The sequence below is a fragment of the Podarcis pityusensis genome (genome assembly GCF_964106645.2).
Source record: "Podarcis pityusensis genome assembly, chromosome: 12".
NCBI classification, from domain to species: domain Eukaryota; kingdom Metazoa; phylum Chordata; class Lepidosauria; order Squamata; family Lacertidae; genus Podarcis; species Podarcis pityusensis.
The window spans coordinates 10,279,122-10,304,034 of record NC_138037.1 but is presented as its reverse complement, the minus strand read 5'-3'; the positions used below and the strand labels follow the sequence as shown (position 1 = coordinate 10,304,034).

General features: G+C 41.6%; 1 protein-coding gene across 1 annotated transcript; it reads left to right on the top strand.

Annotated features, from left to right (window-relative positions):
• Positions 1–20,886, top strand: EXOG (exo/endonuclease G). The gene is made up of 6 exons (XM_080974224.1): positions 1–429; positions 4,187–4,336; positions 5,622–5,761; positions 6,282–6,358; positions 7,321–7,435; positions 19,913–20,886. The coding sequence occupies exons 1-6, from the start codon at positions 222–224 to the stop codon at positions 20,372–20,374; spliced, it is 1,152 nt and encodes a 383-aa protein (XP_080830350.1). The 5' UTR covers positions 1–221; the 3' UTR covers positions 20,375–20,886.
• The last annotated feature ends 4,027 nt before the right edge of the window (positions 20,887–24,913 follow it).

Below are 24,913 nucleotides of genomic sequence, written 5' to 3'. Positions count from 1 at the left end.
TTTTACTGTAGTAAATAAGTTTATGGACTCTTTCTTCAACCCGTCTCACGAGTAATTAATTGTACAAGTGAGGATAGCAGATTTTTGCCCCGCTTCAGGAAGGCAGGGCGGCGGCGAGCTTGGCTTTCGCGCGCTTTTTCCTCCCCTCACGAGGCGGAGCAAAGAGAGGCGGACTGAGGCGGAGGCGGAAAGGCTCCTCCCCCTCCCTCAGGCCCGCTATCATGGCCGGGTCGCTGGGCGCCCGCCTCGCCCGGAGCCGCTTCTTCGGCGGCTTCGTGTGCGGGGCGGCGCTGGGAGCCGCGGCCTCTGCGCTGGCTGCCCGCAAACTCCTCGGGGAGCCCCGTCGCCCACCTGCGGCCCTGCAGAGCTCCGTGGCCGCCGCCGCCGCCTCGGCAAAACAGCAACCGCCGCTGCCGCCGCCTGAGGAGGGTAAGCGAGCGAGTGCGCAGGCGCAACTGCCGACCCGGCTCGCTAGCGGGAGCGCTGCTCTCCGGTCACGGCGGCCGGAGCGATGGCTGAGGGCGCCCGTTGGCGACGCGCGGCTGAGGGGGAAAGTGGGGCCTGCTATACAGAAGGCTGCCCTCAGTCAGCGGCGGGTCTGCGCCTGCAGAGCTTTCCACTAAAGATCATCATATAAAAAAGGAGACCGGAGAGTAATATTGCCGATATAATGCTTACATTTTTTTTTTGTAATAAAAGGATTAGCAACAGCTAATTTCGACAGTTTCGGGATAATTTGAAGAGTTTTTCTGTTTTCCCGCCGGGCACCGGTTTGGGTAGCATTTGGGCGCCATGTTAAAAAAAAAACACCAAACACACTTCAGGTGTTCTTCATGACGTTTTTGCTGTTGATTTTTCTCCAGCTTTTTCCATGTTGTTTTCCTGCTGCTTACCTTTTACCATATTGTTGATCCGGCGCAGTTTCAAATTAAATAGGAATATGGGAAGGTGCCTTGCACTGAATTGGGACCCTTGCACCATCCAGTTCAGTTTTGCCTACACGGACTGGCAGAGGCTCCCCAGGGTTTCAGGCAGATGCCATTGGGAACTGAACCAGGAATATCCTGGAGGCAGATTGTCTTCTACCAGGCTTTCCAAAATGTGGGTCGCCACCTGCTTTTTGGACTACAGTTCCCATTATCTCTGACCACTGGTTCTGCCAGCTAGGGATGATGGGAGTTGTGGTCCAAAAACAGCTGGAGTCCCAAGTTTTGGAAGCCCTGTGTGCCTGAGCTGATTATCACTCTTCCCCAAGATCAGACCAAGGGCTCATTTAGCCCAGTATACTGTTTTCTACAGTGGCCAGCAGTTGAAAATGAAATGTTCGCATTTCCTCAAATGCTTACATTTCTCTTCAACACTTAAATATCTTTTTTTAAAGAAAAAAAAATCAGTTTATCTAGATTCAACTTTTAAATGGGACTCCTGGTGGTCTCTCATTCTTATCTATCCATCTTTAGTTAAAAATTTCCCTCTCTAGCCACTAAAACCCTGTTAGCGATTTCTAAAGAAAAAAAGTATTGCACAAATTTACAGTGAATTTGCCTTTTATTAATATGGCATTTTAGGCCCTTAGGAGTCATGCTAGTTACATTTTACAGCATGGTCTGAAAAAATTGCACACAAGAGAATAAAGTATTGGTTTCTTTTATCTATTGCTTTCTGTTTATAACAATTTATGTTGAAATAAGTTGTTTTTAAACATTTGTTCGCTTTTGTTTCTGCAAAAGTAGTATGTTTTTAAATGCAAACAATTGGGTTTTTTTTACCATGGCACAAAAATCGAACCAAACAACCTGTGGTTTGTTCCTGAATTGTTAAATATAAACTGAATTAAAAATAACATCTGCCACTTTTCTCCCTGTATACATTGAAAATCAATCAGCACTGTATTGAGAAAGTGGTTTTGTCTGGCTGTATCACACCAGCAGTAAATTGCTAGCAATGACATATTTTTCATTTTATGGTGGCTTTAAGTGTATTTGTATAACTGTTATCAAAAAATCAATCTGAAGTGGTGGGCGAAAGGTTACAAGTACACAATAAGCCCACATCACTTCTCAACCCAACAACATTTTAAAATGTTTTGTGTTTTGAAAGGATAGAAAGTTTTTAATTTTGTGATAAGTGAAGTAGGCTCTCATCAACCTCCCTTTCAAATTCTCTGTTGTTGGGTGATGCCTGGGTTGGTCCTATCTCTTTTTGTGGCAGGACTCCTCTGCTGTTAGAACACATCAGACCAAAAGTCAATCCAGCCCATAATTCTGCTTCCATCAGTAGCCACCACATGCCCCTGGATAAGCCGGCGTGGTGTAGTGGTTAGAGTATCAGCCTTGAACTAGGGAGGCCCAGGTTCAATTTCCTGTTCAACTATTATTTATTATTTTTTATTTTATTTTGAAACATGTATAAACCATTCAACATTTTGAAAACCACAAAACATTGCACAAAAATTCAGAACAATAGTACATAATAAAATAACACAAACCAACATAGTATACTATAAATCGTCGCCTGCAGACTAATCTGGGAAGGCCTGGGTAAAAATTAAAGCTTTTAGCATGTGTTGAAAGCACATGGTGCAATACTTAGTGCATGCCTTATTTCTAGGGCAAAGTTGTTCCAGATACAGTGGTACCTCAGGTTACATACACTTCAGGTTACAGACTCCGCAAACCCAGAAATCGTGCTTCAGGTTAAGAACTTTGCTTCAGGATGAGAACAGAAATCGTGCTTCAGCGGCGCGGTGGCAGCGGGAGGCCCCATTAGCTAAAGTGGTGCTTCAGGTTAAGAGCAGTTTCAGGTTAAGAACAGACCTCCGGAATGAATTAAGTACTTAACCCGAGGTACCACTGTAGTAGGACCCACTACATTAAAGGCTCTGCTTACCACACTGTTAGGAGGGCCTTCTTGGGAAAGGTTCTTGAACGGGTGATTGCAGACCAAATCCTGGTGCTCTTGGAAGAAACTGATTTTTTAATCCATTTCAATTGAGGTTTAGGCTTTTGTTATTATGGTATATATTTTTGTGTTTTTATATTATAAACTGCCCTATGATCTTCAGATAAAGGGTGGTATGGAAATATAATAAAATAATATTAATGACAATTAGATTATCACAGTGACCAGGCAGGAAGCTCACTGGGTGGTCATGGGCTAGTGATTTCACTTTTCTCTCAGCATAACCTACCTCACATGGTTGTTGTGAGGATTAAAACTGGTGAATTTTTAATCATTAGGTAAAGGTAAAGGTACCCCTGCCCGTACGGGCCAGTCTTGCCAGACTCTAGGGTTGTGCGCTCATCTCACTCTATAGGCCGGGAGCCAGCGCTGTCCGCAGACACTTCCGGGTCACGTGGCCAGCGTGACAAGCTGCATCTGGCGAGCCAGCGCAGCACACGGAATGCTGTTTACCTTCCCGCTGGTAAGCGGTCCCTATTTATCTACTTGCACCCGGGGGTGCTTTCGAACTGCTAGGTTGGCAGGCGCTGGGACCGAGCGACGGGAGCGCACCCCGCCGCGGGGATTCAAACCGCCGACCTTTCGATCGGCAAGTCCTAGGCGCTGAGGCTTTTACCCACAGCGCCACCCGCGTCCCTTTTAATCATTAGTTCCACAGAATCAGTTGACTGTACTGAATGCATAGTTCCTGGTGGATACAATCCATGAGTCTGAGCTATGAGGGACAACTAACAGAGACTTCCTTAATGGTCTTAGTGATCAGGCAATTGAGAAGCCAGGCAACCCTGAAGGTACTCTGGATCCCAGTTGTTAATGGCCTTAAAAAATTGATACAAGAAACTTGAACTTGGCCCAGTAACATAAGGGTAGCTAGTACAAGCTCATAATCATTGGTGTTACTTGCTGGCAGCAGTCTGGCTCCATCAGCAGTCAAGCTGCAGCATCTTGTACCAACTCGAGCATCCCAACCTGTCCCAAGGGTACCCCTACATAGAGCACATTGCAGTAATATTGGCACCATCCATGTATGTGGTGCTTTGCATGGAAAGAAAGCTTAGCCTCATACACTTGAAACTACCAGGAATGAAAAGGGTTTTGTAAGTCTTAGGTAAATTCTCAGTTGTTAATGGGGTTCTTGGGCATTTGATGCCTTTCTGGCAACTCTTCAGTGGAAGAAAACAAACCCCACATGTTCTGGCCTTAAAACTCTTTATTTCTCTCTTAGAACCCATAATAGAGACTGTGTTGGAAAAGTATGGATTTCCTGCAGCTGGAACACAGATCAGATATTACACCAATCATGCATTATCTTATGATCAGGCAAAACGAGTGCCTAGATGGGTGATTGAACATATTTCCAAACATAAGACTTTGGGTAAGTGAACTCTTGTGTGCATTTGTTCACTGCTTGTAATTACCGTATTTTTCGCTCCATAAGATGCACCAGACCACAAGACGCACCTAGTTTTTGGAGGAGGAAAACAAGAGAAAAAAAATCTGAATCTCAGAAGCCAGAACAGCAAGAGGGATCGTTGCTCCAGTGAAAGCAGCAATCCCTCTTGCTGTTCTGGCTTCTGGGATAGCTGCGCAGCCTGCATTCGCTCCATAAGACGCACACACATTTCCCCTTACTTTTTAGGAGGGAAAAAGTGAGTCTTATAGAGCAAAAAATACAGTAATTTACTTGTGGGTTAGAAGCAGTTCACTGGCTGTGCACGAGTAATAGGACCTTTGTTTGAGAGTAAGCCTCATTGAGCATAGGGGAGCTTCTGAGTAAAAAAATGCATAGGATTCTTCTGTCAGGTGGGTAAATTATGTTTTCCACATACACAAGCTTTCAATAGTCTTGTAAAGAGCACAAGATTTCATAGATGTGGTTGGGCAGCAGGTATAAAAGAGGGATGCTCTGCCTCCATGGATCAGGACATGAGAAAACTGAACCTCACTGCCTGCTAGAAGCCAAGCTCAGCCAAAATTTATAGATCCTGAAGAAAGCATATGTGAGCATGAAGGTGCTTCTTGCTAGCCCAGAAATATTCTTTTCATCTATGGGTGAGACTTCAAATTGATACAGTAGGTGCAAGATAGTTAGTGGATGTCTGTGGAATTTAAGAGCATATCCTATGGATGTCTGCTAGTTTTGGGGCAAGCTTGTAGGCATTTTAGTAACCCTTCCTTTTTGTTTATCATTGATATGGACTTGTTCAGTCAATGAGGCTTTCATTTCCATGTGATTCCTGCCCTTTCTACATCCTCTTCCCTTTGTGACCCTTAAACACGTGGCTCTCTGCAGGCAATGTAGGGTGATTGGCTAAGTGCACATGATGTGTGTAGGAGTAGAGGACTCATCTGAGGCTCACCAGATTTCTCGGTGAGAAACATCAGTAATAGAGGACAATCTTCCCTGAAAGACAGCTCACCTACTGGTTTTTCCTTGCAATGCAGAGTTTCATGGGAGTCTTGAATGTACACTGCCAGCTCACACAGGATAATAATAGAGATCAATAAGCCTTGTCAGTGCTCCATGTGAACAGACTGTATTCTAGGATATTGTTTAGGATTGCTGTTTATTTTGCAGTTTTGTCAGTTGCATTTAGTATAGGTTTTGGTTTTTTTTTAAAAAGAAAAGGTTTGCTGAACAACTTGTTTTTGTTCCTCAGGCAATGCAGACAGAAAACATTGCAAATTTAGACCAGATCCTAGCATCCCTCCAATATTCACTGCCTTGAATGAAGACTACATCGGGAGTGGCTGGTCACGAGGCCATATGGCACCAGCTGGGGATAACAAATATTCACCAGTAGGACTGCTACTTAATTCTTGGCTTGTTGTTTCTTTGAAGGGGAGGGGACTGGAACAGAATCCATGGTTCCTAAAATCAGTGACAGAGCTGTGAAAGTGCTTTGAGAGAACTGGAAAATATTGCTAACCCAGCCTTCTCCACTTTGGCGCCCAACTGACATTTTAGATTACAACTCACATTATCCCCAGCTAATATGGCCATTGATTAGAGATGGTGAGAGGTATTCCAGAACATCTGGAGACCAACAATTTGGGGAAGACTGTGCTAGCCGTAGTGACCAGGGGGAAGTGAGTAATTTAAAAAGCAGATTGAATTTGAAGGCACCAGTTTTGAAATGTAATATATCATGTAACAGAATGATGTTCTGTGTGTAAATGTATTAGAATGTTCTTCTTGGTGGTTCTTGCTGAAAGAGATAAACATTGACATTTGACTGCTTTATTCTGTTTCATTCTGAGCATTTAAGTAGGTCTGGGTATCCATCCAAAATTTCGTTTACAATTCTTTTTTCTTACAGAAGGCTATGGCAGAAACATTTTATCTATCCAACATTGTACCCCAGAACTATCAGAATAATGCTGGATTCTGGAATAGGTAAATTGCTACTAGATTAACTAAATTCAAGGTAAAATTTTGTTTAGTGATATTTTAAACATTTTAATCATGTGTCAGCCTAACCTGGAGAGAGGGAGGTAAGGGAAGAAGACAAAAAATGAAGAAATAAACTAGAGAAACTATGTAGCTTTCTCTGGGGAGGAGTACACATATTAGCATTCTAGTGATCTAGCCAGAAAGCTCCTATAGTCTGTTTATGCAAAGAGAAGTGCTGCCCAGGGCAAGTGGCAGGCATATTAAGCCTTAGTCCAGGGTTCATATATTTATTTATTGAGATTTATAATATTTCTCTTCCTGAAAGCATACAGTGCACGGCATTTTAAAGCCTACAAATCCAATGGAATGGAATGGAATTCAATTAATTAGACACACACTAGCACAGAAATAGAATTAGCTCGCTTCAAGCAGGGAAAACAGTATGATAATGGTTTCTGTTAATTTGGTAGCTACTAATGTGGGTGAGTCCAGGAATGGGTCTCTGCCTACTACTCATTGTAAACAGATACACTCTGACCTCTCCTTGCTGAGCATGTTGGAAACAAAGCACTGTTTCTACCAATCAGCTTGAATATAAAAGGTGCAAATAAAGTATTGGCTTTTTAAAGTATTGACTCAGCATGTTGGAAACAAAGCATTTCCACTAATAGCTTCCCCAAGGTACAGACCAAACAATAACACAAGCATGTGCAAAGATACATATGAATGGAAGCAAACAAGGCAGAGACCTGATTTGTGATCTGGTTGCCGAGCTAAAGCGCCATATAGGAATAAACTGAAGATTAAAGCTCACATTTGCTCATCATGCTTACTTAATATATTTAGCTTGGGAAATGTTATGCCATCCCTAAAATGCCCCACTGCCCTTCTCTGTTCTAGGTATGTTTGGAATTCCCCAGCCCCAGGCTAGTCCATATGTTTAAACTATTTTGGCTTAATTTCAGGCTAGAAATGTATTGCCGGGAACTGACTGACAGATTTGAAGATGTCTGGATTGTTTCTGGACCTTTGACATTACCTCAGATGGATGATGATGGGAAAAAACGGGTTGTGTATCAGGTAAGCTATTGAACCTAGCCATATAATTGGAACAAAGTCCTCTTTGATTTTGTTGGGGGGTTTCTGCCATGCAGGTTTTCTTAGGAGTTGAACTGGATGCAGCCTTGGAACTGCATGTGTGAGAAAGGCAATAACAACCGGTGGTAAGGTTGCACGATTTGAGGCTTTATACTGTTGAGTAGTCCTTTTGAATTTGCTTTGTGGTCTCAGCTGATGAATATAAATATGGGATCATGTGCATAGAATAGGTCCAGTGGCCCAAGTAGCAAAACTGAAGTCATGTATTGTGAGGAAGGAGTAGTGACAATTTGTGGGCAGCAAACAGAACGGAGTAAAATCAGTAAGAGGCAATGCAGTGCACGCCATCTCTGCAGGCAGTAGATACTAGGAATCAAGTGGTGGATTTTTAACAGCTGTGCTTACTGTGTGTGAAACAAATCAAAATTATGCATCCAGAAAAGTGAAGTCCTGTGACTTGTTTAATATGATGCAAGTAATGTTGTGAATTCTAGAAATACGAGATTAAAATACGCTTTACGTTTAAAAAATAATAATGCATAGATTAATTATTTTAGCTCTGGTTTATAGCTGTATCCTCTTCAAGCTCACTTAAATTGTGTTCAGCCAGTGGCTGTGCACTGTTTAAAGTTAACTATTAAATTAATGGCTTTATACTATTGTTTTTGTGTTTTTGTTTTGCCCTTATGGACATGTGATTATTTTTAGATCTCTTAAGCAAAGAGGAACTCCCAAAGTATTGCTTATGGCATTGCTCCTTGCTTGGGTTATGTTACCACTTACTTCTCATTACCAAATAAATTAATCTAAAGCTGCTGCTATCTGGTGGCTGAATTTGGTGTGTATCAAGGTCTGTGCCATTGTTTTGTCTGCCTTGGTGAAGCATTTGTTGCAAATACAGATTGATGACCACACTTGATATTTGGGAGACACATTTGCAGAATATAAATGTATGTCTGAAAACGTAAAAGAGAATGCCAACAGGAAGAATCTCTTCTGTGTCACTGGAGAGGCAGGAGCAGGTTTTCCATCTTCGTCCAGAGCAAATCAAAATGACAGCATCTTGCTTTATATACTGCTGTTCTCTGGAGAATGTCAGTTTAGTGACTTTTGTCTGCTAGCAGATCTTTGTTTCTAAATGTTTCTATTTGCAATCATTTTTCCTCCTACATTTCACGCAGATTGAACCCATATTAAATGCAAAATTTATAATTTTGTCACCCAGAATTCCCAGACTCTGGATTCTCTCCCTTATATATGCTTAATATTTCATTGAAAGTCTCTTATTTGAGGGAATTTCATTGCTGAAGTATATGGACTTGGATCTTTTATTTTTAACCCATGTTTAATTTAAACAAAGAGAATGACTGGATAAATTACGAATAAAACAGAAAATGTTTAGCAAAAATAAGAATTCTTTTGCAAACAAGACTGTAAATAGTATCACTCTCACAAATGAATAAATACAATGCTGCTGTGAGAAACCATATTAGGCAGCATCTCTATACACCAGGTGTGAGGAATTTTTGGCCCTCCAAATGTTAAAAGGTAAAGGTACCCCTGCCCGTACGGGCCAGTCTTGACAGACTCTAGGGTTATGCGCTCATCTCACTCTATAGGCCGGGAGCCAGCGCTGTCCGCAGACACTTCCGGGTCACGTGGCCAGCGTGACAAGCTGCATCTGGCGAGCCAGCACAGCACACGGAACGCCGTTTACCTTCCCGCTAGTAAGCGGTCCCTATTTATCTACTTGCACCCGGGGGTGCTTTCGAACTGCTAGGTTGGCAGGCGCTGGGACCGAACGACGGGAGCGCACCCCGCCGTGGGGATTCGAACCGCCGACCATGCGATCGGCAAGTCCTAGGCGCTGAGGTTTTACCCACAGCGGTTTTACCTAGGCGCTGAGGTTTTACCCACAGCGCCACCCGCGTCCCTATATGTTACTGAAATCCCTCCAAATGTTACTGAACTACAACTCCCAGCAAGCACAGCTATCATGATGATGGGAGTCATAGTTTAGCAACATCTGGAGGGCCAAAGGTTCCCCACACAGTTTCTTGAGAACAAAGTCCTACAAGACTCAGGTTTACTTCTGCCATGAAACACATCCACCAGAAAGCAAGATGTTCAGAGGGATTATTTCTCACGTTGACTTTTGGCATATTAAAAACATTATAAGGTGATTTTTATCAGGTTTACTTTGTGAATCTGTTGCTTGGATGCAGCCCACTGTTTATGAGAGCTGTTCAGAGGCTCTTGGTGATGTGTTAATGTATCGGCTCCAACTGCCTGAGGAAGCATTGGCCACCAAAAATGGCTTACTGGCTTGGATTTGTTTTAAATAAGCATGGATCAGATCCCTAGTTTTTTCCCCTGAGTTGGAGAATGCCCTGGATTGCCTCCCCCAACTGATTTAAAGTGGATGAAACAAGCCAAATAAAGAAGGGAATTTATACAAGCCCTCTAGGCAGGTCATTCTCTTACAGAACTGCCCTTACACTTTAGGAGGGGATTTTCCAACTACAAAGCCTTAAATCTAAATGGCTTGTGAATTAGCTGATTAAGCATACACATTAATTAATGTCTGCCTTGTTATTCAATTATAGCTATTCAGTTATGTTTGCCTTTCACTGTTAATGATGTTGAATTATTCTGTTCACTTTATTTTAAAAATGTGAATAGCATGTGGATAATGGGTCTTACCAAACCTCCTGTATGAAACCTCAGGATTTTTCATTCTGAGGAAGGTCAGATCATCTACATTTTGAACAATTATGCTTCTCTGATGGATTTCTCGGGATGCTGGGGAATCATACTTTACTAATTATTGATCTGAAAAAGATTTGAGTACAATACTGGGGACAAACCCTTCCCCCGCCAGCCTTGGCAAGCAGTTGTGGGCTTTTATCAAATATTTTTAATTGAGTTTTAATGACAAGGGTTTTTTTTAATTAAAAAAAGAATTTTTTTCCTGTCTGTCTGTCATAAACAGTTGTTTTTAAAGAACTTTGACCAGCTGTTTTCACTGAGGGTTTTTCGGAAGAACTTAATATAATTTTTTCTAAGAAAGAGTTTAGAAGATAGATTCTAGTTAGAAGAAAGGAGATTCTGACTAAACAAGAATTTTCTGATAGTAAGAGCTGTTCGACAGTGGAACAGACTTCCTCGGGAGGTGGCGGACTCTCCTTCCATGGAGGTTTTTAAGCAGAGTTTGACTGCCCATCTGTCATGGATGCTTTAGCTGAGATTCCTGCAATGTGGATGGTAGGACTAGATGACCCTCGCGGACCCTTCAGACTCTACAATTCTATGATTTCTCAAGAATTACAGGCATTTTCTCTGCAAATATTCTGTACACTTGGGATGACTTTTTAAAAAAAGCATCCCTGTATTACTAGTAGCTTTTATAGCATTGTGAGAAAATAAATAAGTGTATCACTAACAGTACCAACTCATAATTTTGCTAAGAAATTTTGTATGCTTTAAAAAAATAAATTATATGCTGATGGGGAACAAGAGAGTGTGATAGACACAGTAGGCAGATTTTCTATTTAATACACAAGATTGGAATGATAAACATCCTTCCAAAAGAATAGCAATGTCTGAAGGAGGGATGCAGAATTAATATGAATGCTAATAATATCTCCTAAGAATATGTTATCATTTTCTCATTAATTTCAAGGACAATTACCTTAAACAATGAAGGCAGGACACAATACATTTGTTGCTGCCTAGTGGTACTGTCTACACCTTTTAGGGGGACACAAAAGGATTCAATCATATCCAGGTCAAGAGAGATGTTCTATATTTCATTGGCTTTCATGGTTTTGCTATTTCAGTACATATGACCAAAGCGGGAGTAAATACTGAAGTAACATCAAGCAGAAGCCCCTTCGGAGTCTAGGTTTCACATCATGTTAACTTGGAGCTCCCTGAAGTCTCCTCCTGATAGAGCCTTCTGAGATTGAAAAGCTGGGTAAAAAGGACAAAAGCAGTAAAAAGCAGTCAATAACAACAGTAATCCAGAGAGTAATGGAGTAGTGGATACTTCATATTGTTTTAAGACAATTGTAACCAGAAAAATAAATCTAAAGAAGAAGCGAATTCTGCCCAGCACCAATGTTAGTTCCCTTCTGTAAATGATGTTTATAATAAAGCTCGAGTGAACGGCCAGGCCTGAGGTGATATCTGTTAGAATAATGTTATCTTCAGGAAGATATTTAATGGTCAGTGTCATCGCTCAAGTAACAGCTTGGGAAAACCAAACACTTCATTGGAGACGCTGTGCCCAAGGAAGCCACAGGCTTATTCTGAAACAAGAAGGATAGTGTGTCTAGAAATCACTGCACAGTTATATTGCAGTTAAATGAATTTTTGGACCCCACCTTCTCGTTATTCTGGTCTTAGATAGCTGATTAAGCAAGAAACAAGAAGGATAGTGTGTCTAGTAATCACCGCACAATTATATTGCAGTTAAATGAATTTTTGGACCCCACCTTCTTGTTATTCTGGTCCTAGATAGCTGATTAAAAAATGAGTATCAATAACGTTGTCTGTGGCTCACTTTGAAAGTTAAGATAATTCCTCTGATTTATGTGTTTCTAAAAGGCTACAATTCTAAGGTCATCCAATGAACTTGACTAAAATTTGATTCAGGGCAGACCAGTGTGGCGATATGTCCACATCTGTGGTGGTCATCACTGCCACAGAGTGTTTTGATGGCCTGTAGCACCAGCAGCTTTAAAAATGGATTAGATCACTCATAGGGGTAGTAGGCTTACAGGGGATTGCTATCTCCATCCTGCGTGTGAGCTCCCCTGAAGCACCTGGCTGGCCGCCATTCGAGGCAGAGGACTTGGCTAGATGGCTCTTTAGCCTGATTTGGTATGGCAGTTCTTGTGGCGCAGCCTTGCCTGGAGCGGAACAACATAGTTTGTGGATGAGGTGGAATAAGGTTATTTTTCTGAGCCTACAGAGTTCCACCAAGATTTCAAGGATTCTGAAGTACATTCGGGAAGGAAAGGGTCACTGGGGCACACAGAGTTTCTGTGGATGTTGTTTTAATGCATCTGACAACATTGCCTCTGATGCAAGGCGAAGTGTGCAGCGGTGGATAATGTGTGCTGGCAGCTAAGTCTTGATGAAATTTGATTTCTATTGACCGTACCCTGCAGAAATCTCAGGTAATTGCCATCTCTGAGGCAAAGGTCCAGTGATATCCACTAATTTTGTTTACAGTGGCGGCATTGCATTGCCCACTCACTAGAGGGCACTGACTCACAAAGATCTTGATATATTTCTTCTTACACTCTGCCTGTTTATGTTGCCAACAGAGCAAGTATCTTTTTTTAAAAGGTGTAGAGTCGGTCATGACTGGACCTAATGGTCAGGGGTCCCTTTACCTTTACCTTTTTATTTCTCTAATAGTTTCTTCAGGTCACTTTCTGCTATAGCTGGAGAAGGGTTATATGACAGCTGTATGTACTGTTGCTAAAAGAACGCTTGATCTGGGGAACAGTTGGCAGGCATAGTTCTACTGTTATGTTTCGTATTACCAACTTAAGGGAAAGACTGGGTGAAAATGCATTTTTCTTCTAAGTTTTAAGTGGTGGGTTTTTCAGTGATTTTCTGGAAGCATGAAACACTACCTGCCTCTATGACCTATTTGGGTTTTTGTATTGGAAAACTTGATACTTTTAGAGAGTTCTGTGTATTCTCTGTCCCATAAAAATGAGGCCAGTTTTGTGCCATACAAAACCCACATTTTGTAAATGGAAGATGTGATGTTAGCTCACATACTCCCAGAGATACCACTTACAATTTAAAAAGTGAAGAATAAATAGGGCTACAGTGTTTAATTGGTAAATTAGTCAGTGAAAGTTGTAGTTGATTAATCAAAGGTAACTTATAATTCATAGGACAGCAAATTTAGACTAGTTTTGCTTTTTAAATACTAATTTTGTTTGGAAAATTGCAATAAGATGTTAAAGGTGGTGTTTCTTTCTGACAATTAGAAGTAGTTTTTGTTTATCAAATATTAAAATAATGTCAAGGTTGCAGGTTTGATCCCCATATGGGACCGCTGCATATTCCTGCATTGCAGGCGGATGGACTAGATGGGTTCCTTCCAACTCTATGATTCTATGATCTATGAAAAGTTATTTTACTTTCGGTATTTCAAAAAAAGCACTTACACTGACATTTGGGTAATATGCTGGTTTATCTAAATGTAATCAATAAATAGTTTCAAAGGCAGATGATTATTCAATTGGTTTTCAATCATAGTTAGTGCCTAAATTCCATTGAAATAAATGGGTCTTAACAGTGCAATCCAGCACAGTTACATTGCTTTGATCTCCTTGAGAACACAGGAAGCTGCCTTATACTGAGTCATACCATTGGTCCATCTGGCTGTTTTTGTTTGTTTGTTTTGTCTATGCTGTCTAGTGGTAGGGTTGCAGAGGTTAAGTCTTCCCTTGCCCTACCTGGAGATGCCAGGAATTGAATCTGAGACCTTTTGCATGCAAAGCAGATGCTCTATCACTGAGCTATGGCCCATATACCTCAACATAATCATGACTTAGCATAGGATTGCACTATAATTACTTAACTGCACACCAACTTTTATTTGGATTATGCCTTGAATGTGAAAACCCCATCATATTGCCAGCATTTATTCCCACCACCAAATGATAAGTTCAAATAAATGTTTTTGTGACACCTACAAGAAGTTCAGATTTGGGTTTGGGTCAGGTCGTCTACTGATGCCAGTTTCAGGGTTGTGCAGTAGCCATTGTGAACACAGTTTGTTTGGGGTAATTTATTTTGCTCCCAGGTAGGGTAGAATAGAAAAGGGACGTGGGTGGCGCTGTGGGTTAAACCACAGAGCCTAGGACTTGCCGATCAGAAGGTCGGCGGTTCGAATCCCTGCGACGGGATGAGCTCCCGTTGTTTGGTCCCTGCTCCTGCCAACCTAGCAGTTCGAAAGCACGTCAAAGTGCAAGTAGTTAAATAGGTACCACTCTGGTGGGAAGGTAAACGGTGTTTCCGTGTGCTGCTCTGGTTCGCCAGAAGTGGCTTAGTCATGCTGGCCACATGACCGGGAAAGCTGTACGCCGGCTCCCTCGGCCAATAAAGTGAGTTGAGCGCCGCAACCCCAGAGTCGTCCGCGACTGGACCTAATGGTCAGGGTCCCTTTACCTTTACTAGGGTAGAATAGAAGGGACAATGGTTCCTGACATTCAGTCCTATGAATAATGTAGTATGTGTCTAGTAAAGTTAGAAATTTTGACCAATATTCCAGCTGAAACACACCATCAAATGATTCAAAGTCATGAGACCCAGATTTCTGCAGCAGTACGAAACCGAGAGAAGCTATTACACTGGGCCATTGTTCCAGGTATACTTTCAGTAATTGACACTGGTAGTGAAATGCAGACACATTGCTTTTTTTCATGTGTTGTAATCATTCGCTTTGCACACTTACCTGTCATAGCAGATTGGCATTCTCCCTCTCTTTATTGACCTGTTGTAGCTGCTTTATTTGGGTGGGCTGTAAAATGGGAAGAGTTTCTGCAAAGCAAGTACTAAGGTTGGAACAAAGCCCTGACATGCTAATAGCAGGTGATGGGGCTAGCACCCCTCACTGTGAGTGCCCCAGAAATACAGTTTTCTCAGCCACAGGATCTCATAAAATATGATTTAGCAGTGGCTGGTGAATTTGGGGCATTTATGTGGGTTAAGCATAGACAAAAACAACAAAGCAGCTCATTTTTTCCAGCTTTGAATAAATCACTCACAAGTTCCTGTTGCAATAAATCTTGCTGCTGGTCCCAAAAGGTTTTAATGACAACAGATGATCATAACTGAACAATGGTGGCTTACTGTACACATTTGGTGTGGCTGGTCCCTCCTGTCTTCAGGAGAAAGCATTTCTGGTCAGCCCAGGACAAAGCTTCACTGATGGAACAGACATGCCATCCTGGAATCAACTAGCAAAGAGACTTTGTTGAAAGCCTAGGTGTCACCTTATCTTAAATCAACTCGGGTAGAGGTAATTGTGTTAGATAGATCTGACATAAAGGTATGCCTCTGCTAGCTGTTCCTTTTTATACCAGTCTCAGCAAAATCAGAACAGTGTGGTGGCAAGCCACTCTCTGTGGTCTCCCACAACACTGAAGTCTTCCAAACTAACCCAGTGGTGTCAACAAATCTATATATAGTAAGTTAGCAGAACAAAATTGATAGAGGTTCAGCAACATGTCCTGTTACCTCTACCCGTAACTGTGATTGTATTGTGAATTAAACCACTTATTTCCCCCCACCCCGTAAGCAATGCCTTGCTCTATTTCCTTATGGGCTGTGTGGTTTTGGATCCTCTCTTTGTGCTAATGATAGCGCCATCTGGTTGCTACTGTGCCCATTTTGTGGAAGGTACTTAGTAGTCCATTTGCAGGACTCTGAGGTGGGAAGAAGACCAATTATCTAGACGCATTCTAGATCCATTCGAGTTTCAGGAGGGAATGGGCCTTGGTTGCCCTAATGGATGACCCAGAAGAGGGACAGGTTCTGTGTGACCTTGTTGCTTTTGCTTGATGTCTCAGTGGTTTGTGATACCATTAACCGTGGTATCTTCCTAAACCACCTCAGTTATGCTGTGAGGTGTGAGTCATGCTTTGAGGGTATTTTTAAAAAATGAAAGGGTGTATAAAAATGATTTAAAATAAATAATCTATATACAAAACCAGATTCCATATTTTTTAAGTTTTATTATTTTTAAAGACTGTTTTTATGTTTGTTTGTTTTTGTATTTTGTGACCTGCCATTTTATGATGAAAGGCTGGATACAAATCGTACAAACGAAACAGTAAATTAGTTAGCATGATGGGGGGACCAAATTCCACAATGTAATACTGTAGTTTGTTTTTATTTGTGCTAGCATTTAAATCACAGCAAGTCTTTGACACTGTAAAAAGGCCACTGCTGTTCTTTGGCCAGTCTGTGTCGCTGTAGCAGCAGAAGATGCAAATGGTGACTCTCTCATCATCCCTTGTATGTGAATAGATGATCACAAATCAAAGAAGACATGTGTGCATGAATAGTTTTCAGATGCTTTCTGTTCACTTACCATAAGGGCATATGCTCTCTGTCTGTCTCAGTCAAGCAGCGAGAGAAATGTGTGTCGGATCTAAATTATGGAAATTGATGTGCAAGCTCTTAAGTAGAGCACCTACATCTAAAAAGCCACTAGGTGGCACTCGGGCATAAAATATCCAGAGTCCCATGCTTGAACGGCTTCTCAGAATGAAGACATTACTTTCAAAACTACAAAGACATAGCTTATGAACATGCTGATATTTTTTCAGCTTGCTTGGGCTGAGCAATCATGTGGAACAATGCACATTACCTGTCTCAAAAATGCACTATAATCATAAAAGTCTTTTGCAGTGCCGTTCACGTGGTGGGAGTTAGTCTCTTGTTCTTGTTGTTGCTCTGTCAGTTGATTGGTATTTTCGCTACTTCTGTGCAAGATACTGCTACCTCCCATTACAAATAAGAATGCACTACCATAGCTGATCACATAAAAGTACACAGTCTTTAACCACTTTGTTGTGCTCCAGAGGCTCTGATGGATCCTTGTGGATGTCGGAGCTCTGTGCATGAAGGCAAAGGCGGGCCATTCCATTTCACCACTGGAGGCAAAACAGGAAGGTGCTGTGCTATGCTGCCCCCCACCCCAAGCCTCACTTCCTGGGGTCACACAGCAACGGCTTCCGCAGAGATCTCATGAGCTCTTGCTGGAAGTTGCAGCAGTAGTTGCACAACTCCACCTGTGGGGGGTGGAGCACCTGCGGGGGCACTTCTGCGCAGGTCCTACATGCAGAGACCACCCACTTCTCTCTCATGAGCCGTGGAAGTCCAGGATTCCATGCTGTTCACAAAACGGGTTCTGTAACTTGGAAAAGAACAAGAAAGCTATTATATCTACATAGCTGAGTGGTGTGTGTGTTTGTGTGTCACTCAAGACTTGCTACATGGAATGGAATGAAAGAGGAGGAAGATCAGTTTGAGAATTCCAGAATTTTTAACAAGCGTATCCTTCCAACTGAGTATGGGGATGATCCTCCATTGCCAGTGTTCTTCTCCCCTCCCAGCATATATCACCCTTTACATTTATTTATTTTTAAAAATACATTTATTTGTTTAAATAAATACATTTATTTATTTATGTATGTATGTATGTATGTATGTCCCACCTTCCTTCCAAAAGAGCCCAAGGCAGCAAACACATCAGTACTTTTAGAATATTAAAAATATTCTAAAAACTGTTAATAAAACCATTATCTCAACCAGAGATCTCAAGGTTGCCAGGAATAGTTCCTTTCAGCCATCAAATGCCTGGATAAACAGGAGTATTTTCAAATTGCTTCTGAAAGTCAATACAGTAATGAGGGTGGCAGACACACCTCTCTAGGTGGGCATTCCACAAACGGGGAGCTACCACTGAAAAGACCTTGTCACAGTTCAGTGCCAGCTGGGCAGCCCTCAGTGATGATACCACCAACATGATGATGATACCGCTGATTGTAGCATCTGAGATGGTTGATATTGCACAAATATATACTTCATACTTTCAGCATGGAGCCCCTAGTCACATGGAAGCAGTTTTTTGTTTTTTCCAGGCCTTGCTCTACCCTCAGATATGTGCATACATGCTCCAGTGTGCTTTTATGTGCCTATTTAAAGCATTTTTACTCCCAGAGTAGCTTTCAAATAGAAATGCAGTCCTGTCTTCACGCAGTGACTGTTGTGAAAAAAGTTCCATAAATTGGGTGAAAACCTGCTCTCATATATGTGACTATATTCTATAGCATGTGAAGCAGAGTGTGTCGGTCCTACGTCTGACATACTGATACTAAAACCATTTTGTTTTTAAGTAATCAGCTATGACCTGGAAAACAGCTTGTGTGTGTTATGAATGAAAGACATCCATCTTTGGTAAATATTTTCTTTTCCTGCAATCACAGCAAATTTAGCACCTCTTCATTTTGATCAGTTTAATGGCAAATCAGTTGTATAGGGTACAAGAGGAATTTTTTGCAATCAGTGTTCTGAAACAATCTGTGGGGAAAAGACAAACATCATTGTTGATTTATACAGCATCTGTTTAACCGTCCTGATAAAATGTTTTCCCCAAGCTTGGCAGTACCACTATAAGCCAGTTTTAAACTGGTTTCATTGTCATGGCTCCTCTAAAACCAATGACAGTAGACTCGTCAGCTTTCCAGAAGATCAAAGAATCATTTATACTAATAGCAAACATTCTCTGAAAGCTGATATCTATTTAGTCAAAACTGCTATATCCATGCACAAGAGTGAGGTATCAGCAGACTCAGGGGAACCCCAAGGTTTGCAGAAGTCCAGAAAAAGGGAGGGGAGACACACCTAAAAAAAAACAGCCCAAAGAAGACTGAACATGCTCAATGATCTATGTGTGTGTCATTATGTTTGTATTTTTGTATTTCTGGCTTTGCATTTTTTCTGTTTTGGTATTATTTGCTTGTTTTATTTAGTGTTTGTATGATGCATAAGTATAAATAAAGTTTTTTAAAAAAGCATGCTCATTGATCACAAAATGCTGACTGGCTGTTGTGTGGGGCGTATGTTAGGATATGGGAAATGGAGGGCAGGGGAGAAGGAAAAGGAATACAATATCTTGGAAAAGGTGATGGCCCTGAACTGAAAACTCTACATTTTGTCACTTGTCCCTCTTGTTCTTTATAATTGAGACTGCTAATCTGTCCCCAGGATACCATAAAAGAAGGCAGGGTCACTGCTATTTAACCAGATTGTGTGCAGGGTAGACATGCTTTCACAGAGAATTTATGATGCTTTTTACTGTCTTTCTCCAAAATCTGTTCTTGTCTCCTTGTCAGACTTTTGAGAGATCTCACCAAGAACTCTGTAATAGATTCTTCTTCACCAGGAAATTTATATTTTTGGTCTTTTTAGTGCTTTTTTGACTACATTGTGCCTAATTTCCATGTGTTACAATTGGAGACCATTTCAAATAAATTCTGATGTACTATTACTTCAATATCATTGTTATAATAATCTGTTATATTGATTGCCACTTGTACTATTCACAGATTCCATGGGCTTTGTCTTTGGTTTTTAAACTATAGAAGGTAGTCATCACATTTTCCTTTTACCATATTTCATTTATGTATTTCATGAATGGGAACATTGTCAATTATCAGCTTGAGTTTATTTTGGCAGCTCTACATGAGAGAACTGCAGCTGGTTTGATGTTGGGGTAGTGGAGTCTTCAGTATGGTGTTCCTTTTAATCTGTTTGGCAGCTGCACATTATGTAGAAAATTTTAGTTCTAGATATGGGAGGATTATGGCCTCCTTTCTGATGAGTTTGAGTGATATAATCTCTCTGCTCTGCTGATAGGTAATTGGAAAAGATGATGTGGCTGTACCCTCGCATCTTTACAAAGTGATTCTGGCCCGAAGAAGTGAAACATCCACAGATCCTTTGGTACTTGGGGCCTTCGTGGTACCCAATGACGCTATTGGCTTTGACCACCAGCTGCCGGAATTCCAAGTTAGTATTGAAGACCTGGAGAGAATGTCAGGCCTTGTTTTCTTCCCACAGGTGAATAAAACTAAAGACGTTAGAAATATCTGTGAGGTTGATACTTGTAAGCTGATGAGTTTGGAAGAGTTCACTCTGTACATCACCACTCGGAAGTTGCAGAGTGCAAGGACACTGGAAAGGTTGAGAAAGATCATGTCTGAATTACAGGAAAAGGGAATTGAGCCCGATGAATATCTCTTAAAGGTTTATAAAAAGAAGGAGGAGGAATTAGCAGTGCAAAAATCAATGGAAGCTAGAGAAGGGAGATCTGGTTAATATAAAGAACTGTTGTACAGAGACTCTGCTACTACTTGGACAAGAAGAAAACTTGGACAAGCCTCCCCATTGGTTGTGTGCCTATGCTGAAAGTGCAGCACTTTGCTGAGAAATTTAAAACACCTCCTGTGGCACAGGTTGGCAATGAGACTTAAGGTCACTCGTTTGTGCCCTTTACTAAATCCATCATCAGTTGTAAGTTTTATTCTGAATCTCTTCTGGAATACAAGAAAAATAGAAAATGGTCATCTTGGGAATATAAGTAGACCTCTCCTAGATATAACTTTCCTTTTCTAACAGGATGCTGTAGAAATGGTATTATATTATTTATATAATTCTTTGCCAGCTGTATTTTTTTTAGCCTTTTCTTTGTTTTCATTCATCTAAATCTCTAGAAATGTCGCTTGAGAACAAATTCATTTGTAAGTGACTATTTGTATAAACTGACGATTCAAGAACCGGGGGATGGGGGGCAGTTCCCAAGCAAGTTTTTAATAAATGTTTCCCCAAGATTTTGATTCTTGCTTTTATTCTACACACCGCAGGGGAAAGCCTTCTTAGAGAAAAATGTTATGTGTTTTACTTCAACCAGCATCTCTGGTTCTTTTGACAGCTAAGTTCGCAGTCTAAATGCTCACAAGAACTTTATAGAGGAAACAGCCAGTTCCTACTGACAGGGTCCTCCTCCTTGATTCCTGTAACAGGCAAGATTGAATTCTGGGCAGTGACCTTTGTCACCAATGGCTGCTTGTGTTTCTCTGCCTGTGTTTGGACACAGCCTGCTATAATTTCAGGTTGCCAGCAAGAGAAGCTTTGCTACATTGCTAGGTTTGCCCCTGTCTGTGATAGGGCTAGAGTGCAAGTAGCCTCGCTGTTGCCCTTTCTACCAAATGACACCATAATGGAATAAAAAATGGTAAGCTGCCAACACAGTGGGATCCTTATTTTTTAAACAATATGACTGATCAGATAATTTTGGCTATCAGCTGATGATATGTGGTCAATTGACTGACAGGCCAGTACTATTTAGTAGTATAACCCAATTACAAATCCTACATTTCATGCCTACATTTTCCTTCTTTGTATAAATTTTCCACTCTTGTCTGGTATATGAAGAGAAAGGGTCCAGATTTAACAAAGGAACCACAATCTAATCTAGCTAAAATTGTACAATAAGTGGCACTTAGTGTTTTTCATGTTAAATATATGGATAAACTTTACAGAAGGAGGATGCTAATTGTTATCGCCATTCCATAAAAAACTGCACAAGAGAATTAAAAAAGGATTTGTTTAAGCTAGAACTTCAAATTAGGAGGAGTAAGGGTCATACATGGTATTGTTTCATGACCACTTAAATTTCCTTCCTTAAAATACAATTCTTCCATCTCATCCTGATATATAAGGAGGCAAGCTGGACTGTTCAAACATGGAACACTTCATTAAAGTCAGCAAATGTTGCTGGGGCTGCCTTACCTTGATATTAAAAAATTCACAATCAAACTTCAATGACTTGAAGTCACAGAAAGAACACTTCCTTGTATCGTTCTTAATAATACTGCCTAACAATAATAACACAGGTTGCTCTCAGATGATAAAGGACTTGGGTTTCCTCCAGAAAGAGCAAAGGAGCAACACAATCTCCAGCAAACAAGCATAGGAAAGCATGGAACTGCTTTTTATTAGAACATGGGCGGCTGACATTTTTATTCTCAAAGTGAAAGTGAGTGTAGTCAAAGTGGGCATTGCACTATACTCACAGCAGCACATGCAATGTGGACAGGCATGCGGCACACACACAAGAAAACCTACAGCTTCCCCTCTGCACTTCCGTCAATCAGTGGGTGGGATGGGATTTTCCTCCCCATCATAGCACTGGGCTGGGAAGAGAGGAACCTGCAGAGAGGAAGAAGATATCGTGTGGAGGTGCTTCTCTTGCAGTCCCTTGTTACTCATATCCACATTCAGAAGAATGGAGATAGAAGACTTCATGCCTGAAGGCACTCTCTCTCCTCTCAAAGTTCCCTGACACTGAAAACTAAAAACCTCTGTGACATGCTAGTTTTCCATAGGCATGAAATTTTGTAATGGGGGAAACAGTCAGTTCTAGTAATTAGATGAGAGTTGAAACATGATTTTCCATATTTATCCTGCCATTGTTTCTTCATAATCACAAGGCTGATCTTCTGGAGTCTTAAGCTTCTAACAGGGTGGGGCACCTTAAAACCCTTTTGCGACATTGAGAGGCAGCTGATATTAACGTTAAACCAAAATGCTCTTGGTTACAGAAAACCCAGATGAAGCAAATAAATGTATTAAAGCGGTCTTCTACCAAGGAGCCACAGAAATGCCTGCCAGATTATAATCATAGTGGCTCTGTATTTGGCACTTTTCATTGCTTTTTTAAAACAAGGACACCATCTTAGGCCCAGTGAATAGTCTGGGAGTACCTGATGACAGCAACATAGTTGAAGCTAAGCTATGGATGTGATCAGTCCTTTGGATGGGAAACAACTGGTAGCTCTGTATAAGAGCAAGCCATAAAAATAAACATAGGTGTGTGGGAGGAACACCCTGACATGTCAGATAATTCCAGCTTTTTGATAAGTGTACAAAAAGGCAGTACATCTTTGTCAAGGCACCCATTCAGGGTCTGCATGTTTCATTAATGGTACTAAAGTGCAATTTCATGCGCTGCAAAAATCAGAAGACAAGCCTTGCCATTTTGTTTCTACATTTGTCAGAAGTTTCTGCTGGCAACCTTCAACAATTGCAACGAAACATGTCTCTCCTGCACCGGTCTCTATAGCCACAGCAGGCGCTGTAACTCTCCAGCAGTTTGACTTCACCACCGAAGGCATACTCTTCCATTTTCTCCCGAGACGGATGGATGCCAACCAGATGTTACCCCAGCACCACTGGTACTCAATGTTCCTGCAGCATCCTTTGATCCGCATGAGAGCAGCAGAAGAAAGTGAAAGCCTAAAACGATTGAGAGCACTTACAAGAGTACATTTACACAGCCAGTATGTGATAGCGTGAGGAAATGTGCCCCCATTGCTCCTGTGAATAGCTTCTCCCCTGCACTGTGCCTTGTTTACCACTTGGTTTGTTCCACATTCTCCTGTTGCCCTCGCATGAATTTCACAGAGCAGCTGAGCGGTGCAGGGTTATACAAATGCCTCCTGGTTTCTTAGTCACCGCTTCTCCACAAAAACATAATGGAACGTCAACTGCGTGAAAGTAATGCCACTGTCTCACGCAGCAAAATATTTTGATACCAAGCTCTAGTTCCCCAGCTGATGAGAAATGCCTTCTGAAAGACAGCAACTGTTTTGTTTGTTTTTAAATTTGCTGTGGTCATTGATTGGAACTGTTGGGGTTTGGGGGAGAATTGTGAAGGGTGTGGAGAAGAGTTGGCACTGCATCGTCATTCTGGGAGGCAGTTCTGGGCATCAGGCATCAAGGAGACTGGGTGGAGACAGTGAAGAGATCAGGAATCAGGTGGCTGAGGGCATTTATTTATTGTAGTATTCATGTCCTGCCTTTACATGTGACAGAAAATGCTCAGGGCAGCTGAGAATATGACATTGAGGCTGCAATCCTTTGCCCAATTAACCTGAAAGTTAGCCTCATTGAACTCAATGGGATTTACTTCTGAGAAGTCACGTAAAAAAGGGATGGGAAGCTTGATCTGGCCAGTAGGCTGGATCTTGTCCTTCCTCAACTCCCCATGGGCCAGTCATCTGATGTCACAATGAAATCAGATGAAGCATTTTCATTTGCCGGCAAGCAGGGTTTGAAATCAAACAGTGTGGGCAATGGAAAACATCTTTGCACATCCCCCCCCCCAAACCCTGCTTTTGGCAGGGAGCTGTGCCTTTTCCTACCCTACTCACGGGTGTCATATATGATGGATGTGTGACCTGGGGGAAATGGCTTTGTAGGCCCCACAGTGTATGTGGCTTGTGCTGATAAACACTCAGAAATGCATGCAATATAATGCCAATAAAATAAAAGCAATAGAAAAATCCTGGCATGGACAGAAGTACAGTACACAGTAGCAGAACAAGGTGAGATAACTTCACTTTCCAGGGAGTATCTCAGATATTTTCAACTTGGTCTGCTCTATGGAGAAATTCCTCATCTTGCCTGATAGCTCAAAGTGTGGGTAGGTGGACCTTGAGTTGATGTATCTTCTCTTCCAGCTAGGCAACCAGTTTGCAGTTTCTCACATTCTCAGGCAGGGAGACAAACATGGCACAGCTCCTGAGACAGCTCCATCACTGTCCGTGTCTCTTAGTTCTACGTATACTGTGACACAGCTTGCTGGGCCTCCCCCTCAAAACACCTTCACAAACGTCCCTATTTACAAGTCCTGGTCACAAGCTCCCAGAAACTGCAATTTATTAGTGTTTATACTTGCTTTGGAAGCCAAAGAAACATGCTGGGCAGTGAATCCCTGCCCAGCCACCCTGAGCAGTGCTTTCTGCTCTTGCACAAGAGGCTCATTGCATGTTTTAAAACTAGTTTCCATAGGCA